Source organism: Podarcis liolepis (assembly GCF_965112155.1).
Source record: "Podarcis liolepis genome assembly, chromosome: 5".
In the NCBI taxonomy this organism is placed as follows: Eukaryota; Metazoa; Chordata; class Lepidosauria; order Squamata; family Lacertidae; genus Podarcis; species Podarcis liolepis.
The window spans coordinates 61675320-61688940 of NC_139556.1; the positions used below are offsets into that span (position 1 = coordinate 61675320).

At 48.3% G+C, this 13621-nt stretch overlaps 1 protein-coding gene across 1 annotated transcript in view; it reads right to left on the reverse strand.

Moving 5' to 3' along the window:
* Positions 1 to 561: 561 nt before the first annotated feature.
* HPSE2 (heparanase 2 (inactive)) overlaps positions 562 to 13621 on the reverse strand; it is a 109125-nt gene continuing 96065 nt past the window's right edge. Inside the window, exons 9-12 of the mRNA XM_083505794.1 lie at positions 12340 to 12454; positions 5149 to 5294; positions 2756 to 2902; positions 562 to 1702 (exon numbers count right to left, since the gene is read on the reverse strand). Coding sequence (XP_083361920.1) covers positions 1537 to 1702; positions 2756 to 2902; positions 5149 to 5294; positions 12340 to 12454 — 574 coding nt within the window. The 3' untranslated portion in view covers positions 562 to 1536. The remainder of the gene's footprint in view (positions 1703 to 2755; positions 2903 to 5148; positions 5295 to 12339; positions 12455 to 13621) is intronic.

Below are 13621 nucleotides of genomic sequence, written 5' to 3' on the forward strand. Positions count from 1 at the left end.
CTCGCTTTAGATGGACAAATTGTGTGACTCTGGGGCAGCATGAGGATGCTGCTGTGTGTACAGCACTCCCAAAACGGTGCCTGCATCCATCACTGAATGCATATTATCATACAGTGTGTTCATTCCCTGCAACTCCTACCAGTCAGCATGGCTGGCTAACTGAGACTGATGGGAGTTGTAGTCCAGAACAACTGAAGGGCACCAAGTTGGCAAAGGTTCTGTGAGTGTAACAGGCTTGATCCCTAGGTTGGATCCAGGGGTGTGGATGGTGCTGGTCCCAAGAAAACAGAGGCAGGGGTGCTGATAAGAGAATCTGGTTGCCATCTGGTCCTAAGTGTGACACCTGGCTGCATGCAAATACCAACTGCAGAGAGTAGAAGGACCCTTATCCAGGCTCAAGCATGCTCAGATATGGATATTATACCAACTTTCAAGTGGCTGTCCTTATGAATGGTGATTTCCCCCTACCTTGCGCCCCAGTATTCAAATATCTGAAAATCCCCCAGGAGGTCCAATAGAGACCCTTGTCCCCAGCTCTGTTCCAAGGATCTTTTAGAGTTCTTCAGAAAATATAATTTAATAATTAACATTTACAGCAAATGCTCCCAGAAGGCAGCATAATTCGACAGTAGCCAAGACCAAACCTCTTCTTCCCCCACCCCACAATGCCACAGGACGCAAAACAGTTGCAGACACCCCAGTGGCTCGTCTTATCCGGATGGACATATGCTGCACATCTTTCCCCGGCAGCTTATTTCTGTAAGAGGCTCTTCTGGCTCCTGCATGCGCACATGCCTCGTAGCGCCATGTGCAACTGCCTGTTTGCATAGCCAGTGTGCTCCATCCCACGCCCGACAGCTGCATAGCTTGTTCTACTGCCAGTTGCCAGCAGAGGGAGCAGCTCCCAAAGGAATAAAGCTGAAGGGGCCCAGGATGATTCTGAGGCTTTTCTTGTTGATCAGTTCTGCATCCTGCCCTTGCGTATGTTCAGCAAATAAAGCCGGGGCTCCTATCTCAATCAGAGCCTTTCCGCCTGCCCACAAGGTGGCACAATGTCTCCACTATATGATCATCATCTCTGCACAGGGTTTAAGACGTTTCCCAGGCTGTCAAGGGCAGGATGCTCTGGGCAGCTTCCCCGGATCTGTCATTTTGCAGAAGGTTCAAGTTTCTGTGCTCTTCCAAGTTTCTGAAGCAGCAACTCAGTGCTCCATCCTTCAGTGGGACAGCTTGCTGGGCAATTCCTCTTGACTCTGGCTTAATGCTTTTTCCATAAGAGGGTGGGTGGGGGATCTGACTTTGAAACCCCCCTCTTTCTCTCCCAATTCATCATGGAGGAGCCACTGCATATGGTGTTGTTGACATCATAACCACACGCCATCCAAGGATGCCCAGTGCTTGCGGGCACCCATAGTGATTCTTCAGTCTCCTTTCCCTGTGCTACCTGCCTAGTCTACCCGAGAAGGAAGCCCTTGGCAGCAGATGCCCCCACCCCGAGGCCTAGCAGGTCTGTCCTTGGCAGTGGGGTGGGTGGAGCTACCGGTATCGGCAGGCCAGGGCATTAACGTTCTTCACCACATAGAAGCTCATCGTGAGCGGTGGGATGACCAGGGTCCGGCCAGGGCGGAGGGGGCGAGGCTTCAGCGTGGGCAGAGTCCCGTCGTCCACCATGGTGAGCGGCTGCCCATTAAGCTGCACTGACCTGCACACACAGAGCAAATGCATGAGAAAACTACCTCAGGGAAGCACAAGGGAAAGGCTGGTCCTAGACACAAAGGAATGGTGGCACAGCTTTGAGATGGCCACAGGTGTCTTTTGTGGCTAGGAGGAAAGATGCAGGAGAACTGATATTCAAGAGGGTGGCCACACCAGCTTTGTACCTCTAGGAGTTGAAGGGGTCTGGACTCTGAGGAAGGTCCAGGGTTGGCTGGGGCACATGGGAGTGGTAAGACTCATTCCATACTAGCAGACAACACTTTCCCACCGGACATCAGTGCACAAACTATGCAGCTATAATAGTAGCAAATACGCTAGTCGGCAAGTCAAATGAAGTTCTAGACCATCAGAGCTGAGAATCTTCCTGACAATTACATTGTGCTCTCTTTGCTGCTTTGCAGTGTACCCTGTCCACACCTCCCCCAATTAATACAGACAGATGCTCAAAGATATGTGCACCAGCACAGCCTACTGTATATGTTGTTTCATTTTAGGTGCCTGTTGCTTCACTGACCTGATTGATAATAAGGCAAATACAGTAAACAAATGGAGAGTATGTAGCAATTTACAAATTAGTCCTGTTAAAGGGCATAAGAAGTCTAGCCAGGCACGGGAGGATTGTTGGGGGAAAGGAACTACTTGGTACTACAGTGGTAATATAAAGTTGAATGACATTAGAGAAGCAACTTCCAGAGGGGTAGCTAAATTAGCCTGTTGCAGGAAAAGACCGTGAAAGGGGGAACCCTTCATTACCTTACAGGCTAACAGATTTATTGTGGGATCAACTGTTGGTCAGCTGAAAGATGGGAGTACAATTTACATTGAATTTAGGCAGGCTCAGCATCTTGTAAAGGTGGTGCATGTACTGAATGGGGACTTGATGGGGAGCATCACAAGCCTGATATCTGCATCACTAGCTTCCCTTCTCTCCCCCCCCCCCAAGGGCACTAAACTCTATCAGCAGTGGTCTTTCTTGCCAATCGGGAGAGGCTGGATTCTAATACCACTTTTCAATGCCTACCAGGATCATAGTGCTCACCTAGAGTGTAGCCCTTCCTGCCCATAGGGCTGCAGCACATACTGATGGACAAGCTTGTCCCGAAGGGTTCCCACCAGCTTGATTTTCTTCCGGGACCGGTGCAGGTTGATGATGTAAAGTGTGATAGAGCCGCGGACGTAGTTGTGGCTGTGTGAGAGACAAACAAGGTGGCTAAGGGTCAGTCGTGTGCACACTTCCCTAGATACCTTCTGTTAGTATCAAGGTTGAGGACTTCCCTTATTGCTCCACAGATCCCAAGATAAAATCACTCCAGTCAAAGGAACTGGATGATGGGGCCATATTATGCAGAAGCTCTTGACCTTTTTGTCTAGCTGAAATTCATGACAGTATGAAATGTTTCCTGCCCTTCCAATTCAGGAAGTTGCCCTGTCACGTCACTTTCCTTTTCTCTCTCCTTTGCAAGAAAAGTTTGGCAAGAGAATGGCCCCGACATATCCTGCAATAGCTGGCCAGTGTGATGATATGGCTGCAACGCACAGCTCCTCTGAACTCCTCAGCACACACAGAGCCTTATTTCTCCAGTAAGGTGGAGCTATTGTAAGGTGGATCGAGGGCAGTGCTATGTACATGGCATTTTCTGGTCCAGAGTGCATAGGCTGATTGGGTGATGGAAGGAGGAGTCTGCTTTGCAGCAGGGAGATGGACTAGACAGCCTTTCAAGTCCACTGCTCCCCATATAGCCATGGGGGCGGCCACTTCAACCTGTGAAAGGGTGGGTGTGTAACAAACTGGCTGCTCTTGCATTTCTAACCAATGGGATGGTCAAGTGGGCTCTAGAGCCATTAATGTGTGTTTTGCAGCCAACATGCATGACAACAGGCACTTGCAGTTTTAAGCAAATCCCTCTGAATCAGCCACAATTTGCAGCTGGCCCTGAGAAGTGCCACCAGCATTAAGACTGTCAAAGCAGGTCAATTTATAGGGCAGAAGGAAGCTACATTGCTAAATGAAGCTCCCACCTTTTGGAATGTTTGAAAAATGGTGGAAAGTTTAAGAGCATGAGATGGGAATCCCCAGCTGAAACCTCCCCTCAACTGTGTGAATTTACTATGTGGTCTTAGGCAAATCACTTATCTTCTCAGCCTTGGACCCCATCTGTAATATGGGGACAATAATACAATTCTGTTGCAGGATCTTTGTAAAGATAACATGAGGCACTCAGAGCTTTACAAATATTATTTTCTCAGACCATATTTCTAGAGTCTAAAGCTCTTTACAGTACTCATGCTTCTGCAGAGAGCTTAGCCAGAAATGCCCCAAACAGAAGACAGAGAGAGTGAATAGCAGTCTCTCTTCCAAATGCCCAGGGCATGGGATGACCTGCCCACCTGTGCCCGCTCCTGCTGCCTTTCCTTTCCCACCTGTCCCTATCCCAGTTGCCAGTTACCTGTCAGTCACTGGCCAAGACTCCCTCCTGGAGGGGGAAGCTTGTTGAAAGCATCTGCCCGAAATGAGGAAGCAACAATGGGGACCTGTGTGCACACAGGGGACTCCCAGGCCCTGCGCTCGGAGGAGGATGCTTTGAAAAGGCTTATCACAGAAACCCTAGCTAGGCTGGGTGCCCCAAGTGAGGGGAGTGGAGGGGGGGAGGAACTGAAACCAGACCCCCGGGGCCTTTAGAGGAAAATACACTCTCTTGATCTCATCCTGATAAAAGTTGGGCTGCAAAGACACTCACCCTAGTCCCAGAGATAGCTGCTCTTCCCTATCATCACCAGAGCCATTCCCCACCCACCCCGGCCACAACCAGAGCAAGTAAGGATGCAGATATGCGCACAGGGATTGCGAGGGCAGCAGAGGGAAGAAAGCAGGTCCTTAAATCCTGGCCCCCAAACAATCGTTATAACCTCCTTACAGCAGCAGAAGAACTTAAACCTTGTTTTCGGGAGGGGGTGGAGAAAGGGTGGGTTATAGACAAGATCTACTCCCTTGCTGTATTAATTGTCCCTGGGACACCGAGTGTCAGTAAGAGACCTGCTCTTTGGCAGGGCCAGGGCCATAGCTGCTCAGAAGGATGCAGCAGGAAGGTATTGCTATCATCAAATAGCTTTTGGCTGCGAACGCACCTCTTTGCCCTGGGTTTTGACACTAGAGATGTATATGTTTTGGGACCCACTTTTGTTTCCGAGATTGGAAGTTGTTTTGAATTGTTTTTAATGTTGTGTTTTTATTGTTGTAACCTGCCCTGCGAAAGGGATCCCTTAGGCGAAAGGGATGACAGTAGCAAATCCTCCTCCTCCTCCATGCCAAGTGACATTTTCGTCCGAGGGGGTGGCCCATGCTGAGTTAACCCTCTTGGGTCTCCCAGTCACCAGTGCCCCAGCCCCTACCTCTGTTCCAAGAAGCTGTGCTTGCGGCATGTGGCAACTCACTTGTGGTAGCTGGTGCAATGAGCGTAGATGCGCAGTTTATCACGGATCACCCTGCCAAGGCGAGGTTTCCTCTGCAGCCCAGCCACATGCACAGAGAGCACCCTGGGCCCGACAAGTCGCTTGTAGAGCAGGGAGAGCCAGTAATCCTGCCCCACAGAAAAAGAAAAACATAAAAGCAGGTGAGTCGTCATTACACCACATTCAGTACAGGTCAGAGATCTACTTTTAATATTGTTCTCCCATATTGCATCGTTTGCTCAAATTCTCCCTTTCACTATAACTACCAAAAACCTACAAGCTCTGCCCTATATTGGATTACGCTGCTGTAGAATGAGTGACCGTTAGTCTCAGTTATACCACTGCAGGGAGTTTTGCCAGAGGACCCTGGGGATTCCTTGCACAGGTACATGTCCAGAGGCAGAAGGTGTTGGGAACGGTGTGAATAAGATGACCTGCCATGCAGTCCTATTCAGCAGAGCTGCCTGTCTCCTGGCAGAGCCATTACAGGATACATTCCCAGGGGCCCAGTATAGCTTTACAACCAGGCCAGCCGGGCTGTGAAATTGTGCACTAACCACATGGTGAATAAATGTTGCTATAATCTGGCATGTAGCAGCAGCATAATAGTCCCTCCACTCGCGGTCCTCTGAGAGCTATTATTGGCAAACAGAGGAGAACATTAAATGTCACTTGTGGTTCTGCTCTCCACACTTCACGTCCTGTTCCTTCCAGAGACGCATGTTCACGCCTGCAGATGAGATGAGGCGCAGCAACAGGGGTGCCATCAGCCACAAGTATGAGAACAACATACACTTAGCACGCAAGTGTGAGGCAAACAGTGTGATGTTTTCTCCCAGCCAAAGTGCCTACTGGGTGCATTACTCTGTTCTTTACAAAGAATAGTTGCCTGGAACTCATTTTCAAAAGTTGCAGCACAATTCTGAGCTATGAGTGTTAAAAGGCCAAGAGTATTTGTGGTCAACAATATCATCCAGGGGTGTGAGAAGACAGAATTTCAGATCAAGTGGAACTTTAGGGGAACTTTGAAGTACAGTGGTACCTCGGGTTAAGAACTTAATTCATTATGGAGGTCTGTTCTTAACCTGAAACTGTTCTTAACCTGAAGCACCACTTTAGCTAATGGGGCCTCCTGCTGCTGCCGTGCCACCGGAGCACGATTTCTGTTCTCATCCTGAAGCAAAGTTCTTAAGCCGAGGTAATATTTCTGGGTTAGCGGAGTCTGTAACCTGAAGCGCCTGTAACCTGAAGCGTATGTAACCTGAGGTACCACTGTACACCAGACCTTGACCAAAGGCAGCCTTTGGTGCCTGAATGCAGACACATTCCCAATTCCTCTTTTGCAAGTGCAGCCTTACCTGCCCCACAACTTTACAACAGATTTACCTTTGATATGATGCCCAGTGAGTTACAGGTAGGCATGGCCTGGGCAAAATGCTCCCATGGACCAAATTGGGAAGCCCGACAGGCTTAACTAGGCCTGCAGCCTGGAGAAAGCTGGGAGTAAGCTGAGAGTAGTCTGGGAGTATCTCCTGAGGGCTGCCATTGTCACGTTCTTCCTGGAAGCTCACTTAACACATTCCTTTTCAAGCACCTGTTGGCCTTCATTTCCCTTAGACTAGGACAGAGTGTTGCATAGACCAGTGGTTTTCGACTAGTGTGCCGTGGCGCCCTGGGATGCCTTGAATGATGGTCAGGGGTGCCACGGGCAACACTGGCCTCTGTCCATCTTTCCTTCCCTCACGCCTCTGATGCCCTCTCACATCTCTGCCTCCCAAAGGCTTGCACAGCTGTTAGTTGCAGCAGCCCTGGCTACAAGCTCCCCAGGTCAATGGTGCCTTAGGGTCTGGCCAGGAGCTAGTTTCCAGGAACTGAGGCAGCTCAGAGATCAGGGGTGGCTGCAGCAGTTGCCTGGAGGACTCCCAGGGAGAAGGGAGAGGAGAGGAGGAGGGAACACTCTACAAGGGAGGGTGTTTGAAAAAGGGTGAGATGCTACCAGCTTGGCAGGCAAGGGGTGACATAACTGGGCTCCTGAGCCCCACAGGGGTGCTGCAGAAAGAAGGTAGTTGGTCAAGGGAGCTGAAATGGTCAAGAGGTTGAAAACCTCTGGCGTAGACCATTAGAATCCATTCTAGTACTGCTGCTCAGCTAATTGATGAACCTGTCCCTTATGAGAACATTGGAACTTGCCTTATCCTAAGTCAAACCATTGGTATACCTAGCTCAGTACTGTCTACAGTGACCAGCGGTGGCTCTCCAGGATTTCAGGCAAGGGTTTCTCCCAGCCTTATCTGAGGTTGCACAGGTAGAACCTAGTACCTTTTGCCTGCAAACTGGGCCACAGTCCTTCCCTCAAACCATGACATGACAGGAGAAGGAAGACAAGAGAGCAAGTTTGACCCTTCAAGTTCTCCTGGGTCTGGGTAGATGCTGAAATCTGTTCAGTGGGATGAGTGGCCATGTGATGTGCCACAGAACCTGAAGCTGTGCTGATCAGCCCAGAACTGCCTTGGATGGAGGCTAAGCATTACTGTGACATGACGGGAACTGGATCCTGCCCTGATGGCTGCTGGGTAGGAGCGGAGAGTCTCCCAGGCTCTTGCAGCAGCTGGAGGAATAGCTGAGCTGTACCTTGTCATCACCTCTTCCTGACAGAGTCCAGAGCATGGGGGTGGATGGGAACAGAGTTCAGTGCCATTGGCAATCAAGGCTCCATGGCTGTTTTGTACAAGGCACTTTCCACTTCATTCTCTACATCCACAGAGCTGGATGTGTGTGTGTAGAATTAAAGCCTTTGTGACCCAAGATGCAGGTGTAACTGAGTCAGTACCTACTGCAAGATGTACTACCATGGCCCCTTCTGTTTCTAGGATAGCCAAGTGGCCAGCCTCCTGGCAATCCAAAGGCCACCAGTTCAAGCTGTTTATTCCTCATAAGTAGCAAGTGCAGATTTGTGACTTTTCTATCTAGCAGGACCAGAAAACTTTGTCCCACTACACTATATATTTTCTGCTCGTAGAATATGGGTGGTATTTGAAGACACTGTCTTTTATCTTTGATCTTCAGAGCAGCAGCAGAGTTGAAAGACACTCATGTTGGCAGGTTGAATTATCCCTGGATCTCTGAACTCAGCCACATGAGCTCAGCTATCAGAGCATCTGCTTCGGCAGAGCATCTCTGTAGCTGGAGCTTTCATTCTGACTGAGCTGGATGGGCCATGGCATGGAAAGCCAAGGAACGGAGCTCTTGCAACGGGCGCCCAGCCTGAGTTTGTTGCCAGCTGATGGGCTGCCAGGCTAAGGCAGTGATTGATGCCGCGGCTTCTCTCAGCAGCTAAGGGTCTGCACAAAGGAAAGGCAGCATGTGGAAAAGTCTTTGTCACCGAGCGAGAGAGAGGATTTGGTTTCACATCCCAGCAGCCCTACACAGGCCCAAACGGCTGCTTTCATCTCAGTGATAGCTCCCACGGGAAAAGAGCGGCCGCCACACCTCACCCCAGGTTCAGTCTGGCCTTGCTGTTACTGTTGCTGGTTTTTTTAAAAAAACAAAAACCCTCTAGCAACTCACCTGCTGAGGGCAAAAAGGAAAGATATTGGCTAAAAGTGTAATGAGAGATGCTTTTAAAAAAAGAAATGGAAGGACGGCCATTTCAAGTGCAGTGCCCTGAAGATAAATAGCACAGAATAGGGAGTCCTGTTCCACATTAGGACTACCTTGAAGCACTTGCAAATCCTACAGGAAACTCTCCTACATCTCTCTCACACACATACACCCCCCCCCCAAGACTTGGACCCTTCTGGGGCCCCCATACTCTCAGTCACCTGGTATAGCAGTGACTTAAGAGAAAATGACTTACCATATTTTTCGCCCTATAGGACGCACTTTTTCCCCTCCAAAAATGAAGGGGAAATCTGGGTGCGTCCTATGGGGCGAATGCAGGCTTTCGTTGAAGCTTGGAGAGCGAGAGGGGTCGGTGTGCACCGACCCCTCTCGCTCTCCAGGCTTCAGGAAGACATCAGCAGCCTAGGCAGCCCTGTGGGAGTTCCCGCAGGGCTGTCTAGGCTGCGGATAGCAGCCTGCTTCCCGGAGCACCGGGCGCGCTGAAAGCAGAGCGCCCGGCGCTTCGGGAACACACCCGCAGCCTAGGCAGCCCTGCGGGAGGCCCCCGCAGGGCTCCCCACGCTGCGGATAGCAGCCTGCTGAAGCAGAGCGCCCCTCGCACCGGGCAGACATGGGCCAGCCCCACAAGCTCGGGGGACAGCAGGGAGGCGCAGCGCCGCCATCCCGCTGTTCCTCGACCTGGTTCGGTTTCCCCAACCTGCTTTTGGGGGGGAAATAAAGGGAATTTTTTTCCCTTTATTTCCCCCCAAAAAAACTAGGTGCGTCCTATGGGATGGAGCGTCCTATGGGACGAAAAATACGGTATATTGTGACTTTATTTATTAAATGTATATACTGTCCTTCACCCAAAGATCTCAGGATGGCTCACAAGATAAAGATACAAAATAAAAGCCCAACTAAATATTATATTTGCATGCTCAGTTGATGGCATATGTAATTTTGGTTTGAGACCATGTAACACTTGTTCTTCTGCACGTGTCCCCTGGAAGGCTGATCATTAGCTGTAAGCTATATATCCTTTCCTCTTCCCCTCTACCTCGTTATTAGACAGATTTATTTATTTCATATATTAGTCATTTGTTGACCTAGTCCTCTAGGGGAGGAACAAGACAAATTCATCAAAGCATTAAAATATCAAATCAGATCCGACCTCCCTCCCTTTTTTTGCCCTTCTGGACCAAGGCATCATGAATAAAAAAAGCCTCCAAAAATGCTCCCCCTCTCAGTCTTTCTAGGGAAGAATACGAATTGGGGGTTAAGGATAACCTGCTTTTTCCAACGTACCTTGATCACTGGAAAAAACATGATGTCCTTTCGTACCGTGGATCCACCCAAAGAACCTGGGATAGCTCAGTTGGTAGAACATGGAACTCTTAAACACAGGGCTATGGATTTGACCCCCACATTGGGGAAAAGATTCCTGCATTGCAGGGTCTTGTATTAGATGACCCTCACAGTCACCTCCAACTCTACAATTCTTTTCTCTTTTTTTAATGGGGAGGGGGTTTTGACTTCTCTAATCCATTTTCCTGATGCCCAAAGATGTGAGGCTGAAGGAGCCAGAACCAACAGCTGATTATCTGAGAGACAACTGTAAGAAGTCCAGAGTCTCCCAGGGACTCAGCTGCAGAAGAATGCAAAATCTACAGCTCATTACAGGCAGGACTCCGCATTTGCGGCAGCCCTTCTGCTTCCCAGATCCCCACCGCTGCATTCCAGGGGCCTGCTGGCAGTGTCTCTCAGATTGGTACCCTGGACCAGGCTTGTAAATTCCTGGCCGAGGAGATCCAGAGCTTCTCAGCGCTGCCAAGAGTTCCACTTGCAAGGTGTAGAATTTATTAGACTGAAAAAAGATGAAAAGAAAACCTGCTACTTTTAAAGACCTTTTACATACGGTTTCCTTATTAGAGTCCTGAGCGCTTGGAACAGCAACGGCCTCAGCATTTTTGAAGAGCTACAAATGAGCGGGTTTGCATTAAACTGGAGGGAACTGCCCTGCTGTGTGAAGTTGTGAACTCCTTTCACCTTCGTTCCTATAAATCTAAACTGTGTTCAGCTCCGTTTTCCTGACTCTTTAGTCTTTCCCTAAGGAGCCGGCTGCCCTGTCTTTGGTTGTTACTACAGCATGTTTTCAGGACTCTTAAGACTCCTCTCCTGCCCCCCTCCTGCTTGTGCCCCCCAAGAAACCCCTGACTCTCTTGCTCTTGTGTACCCCACAAGGGTCCCACAGAGACTTTCACAGTGGACCAAGTTCCAGCTCCAGAGGTAATCCTGCCCCCATCTGCTTTCAACATGTTGTGCTTGACATTAACTAATGTCTCCTATTAGCACTGAAAGAAACCAATCTGGAAAAATGTATTTTCAAGCCGAGTTCAAACAGGCCACAAGGAGCAGTGGATTTTCAGCTGCTCGTAGCTTTTTCTTTCTTTCTTTCTTTTTTTGTGATGCAGCCAAGAGTCTGAGGAACAGGTCAAGGGCACAGAAGTCAAGCACAAATCCCCTGATTTACAGACTGGGAACAGGAAAGGCAGGGAGGAAAAACTGAGACTGATATGGCAGAGACACTGCAAGTGGACGGGCGGAGAGAGATAAGAGAAAGGGGTGGGTGCTGTGTTGCACATCTGACAACAGGGAAAGGGATAGCCAGCCCTGGCCTGAAATGGGGACACAGAAATGTAGATGGGGACAGAGCTAGTACAGTGGAGATCAGAGTACAGTGGAGAAGCAGTGTAGTTTAGTGGTTAGAAAGTTGGACTAAGGCCACATTCACACCATATATTCAAAGCACTGTGATACCACTTTAAACAGGTATAGCTTCCCCCAAATAATTCTGGGAGCTGAGCGTTGTTGTGAGGCTCCTGTTTCCCTCACAGACCTACAATTCCCAGAGTTCCCTGTAAAACCACTGTGAGAATTGTACTGCTGTGAGGGGAATAGGGACCTCGTACCAACTCTCAGCACCCTTAACAAACCACAGCTCCTAGAATTCTTGGCATGGAAGCCTTGACTGTATCATAGTGGCATCATAGTGCTTTAAATGTATGGTGTGAATACAGCCTCAGACCTGGGAGACCAGAGTTCAAAACCTCACCCAGCCATGAAACTCACTTGGGTCTGTCTCTCAGCCTAATTTACCTCACAGGGGTTTTGTGAGGATAAAATGTGGAGAGGGAGAATTACCTATGCTACCTTGAGCTCTCTGTAGGAAAAATGGGATATAATAATGTAGTAATAAATAAATATGTGAATACAAGACGTACTGTGTGGGGGTCAACATGTCATATATCTTTATTGGTTAAGAAAATAACTGCTGTTCTGAAACAGCAACTGCAAAAAGGATGGTGTGTGTGTGTGTGTGTGTGTGTGTGTGTGTGTGTGTGTAAAAAGAGGTGTGGAGAATAGGGCAAAACAAGAGGTCATGGTCACACTGCTTACCTATCGTAAATAGATAAGGAAACCAAGCAGTCTGGTGTGGCAGAGACCCAATAAGAACAGACTGGTGAGGGGGCAAATTCAAAAGATGCAGAATGGAACATGGTGTGGCACACCTACCGGCAAAGGGTTGAAGTTCTGGTCCACAAGATGGTTGTGCCCATGGTCAAAAAATGAGTGTCGCATTACTACATCAATGCCTTGACTAGACAACATCCCAAGAGAGTTCAGCCACCTGGCAAAAAAACACACCAGAGGACTTAATCAGTATTTCAGAGAGTAGCAGGCGATGGATCCCCAGAACATTCTTCTACATTCTGCCTCAGCCCCACAGATTCTTGGCTCCCATACTTAAGAGCAACTGAAGTATTAACAATAGATTTAGTTCCTTCTATCAAGGAAGTACAGTACAAACGTCTTCATCTCCATTTTTTCCCTCACAGCATCCCTGTGAGGTAGTTTAAACTGAGCAATAGTGACTGGCCTGAAGTCACCCATTGAGGTTCACTGCTGAGCAGAGATTGGACTGTTTATAGTGTGGAATCGCTATTCTTTATTCAGTCATTTTTATGGAGAATTCAAATGAGCTCATAGTCAACCAGTTGGAATGATTGTGTTGTCTGTGTTGCCTTTTTGCAGAGCCGATTTGTTTGTTTTTTAAGAGGTAAAATGCAATTGCAATATTCAATGTGGACTAGCAAAGCACTACGGCTACTGTGTCTTTAATTACAGTGGTGCCTCGCAAGACGAAATTAATTCGTTCTGCGAGTTTTTTCGTCTTGCGAATTTTTCGTCTTGTGAAGCACGGTCAAGTCACAACTGCACCTCTTCAAGCGGTTTTAAGAAAAAGGAAACAAACTTGCAAGACGTTTTCATCTTGCAAAGCAAGCCCATAGGGAAATTCGTCTTGTGAAGCAACTCAAAAAACAAAAAACTCTTTCGTCTTGCGAGTTTTTCGTCTTCCGAGGCATTCGGCTTGCGAGGTACCACTGTATAAGCTTTGTTATTGTTCAGTGCAACCAACAATCTGTCTTTTCATTACCCCTTAATTAGTCAATTATTTGTACCCTGGTGAGTTTTAACTATGGATTTCTTCTTGTTTTTTATTTTCTGAAATAGCATTATTTTACAATTGAAAAGAAAATTCAAAAATGAAAAGAAAGCACCCCCCACACAATAACAGAGACTAATTAAGAAGATCTTCAACACTGCTGCTGCCTTCATGAATAGGAAGCAATTAGAGGCAGAAGACACAATGAGGAAGCTTCTTCATAAAGTTACAGGCAACCTTCCCCGAAAGAGACTTACTACTTCATAGTAAACATTATAGAAGAATCTTGGCCATAGGGACCAGCATCTTCAGATAATATAGTGCTATAATAAGCGCCATATGGAACTTGCT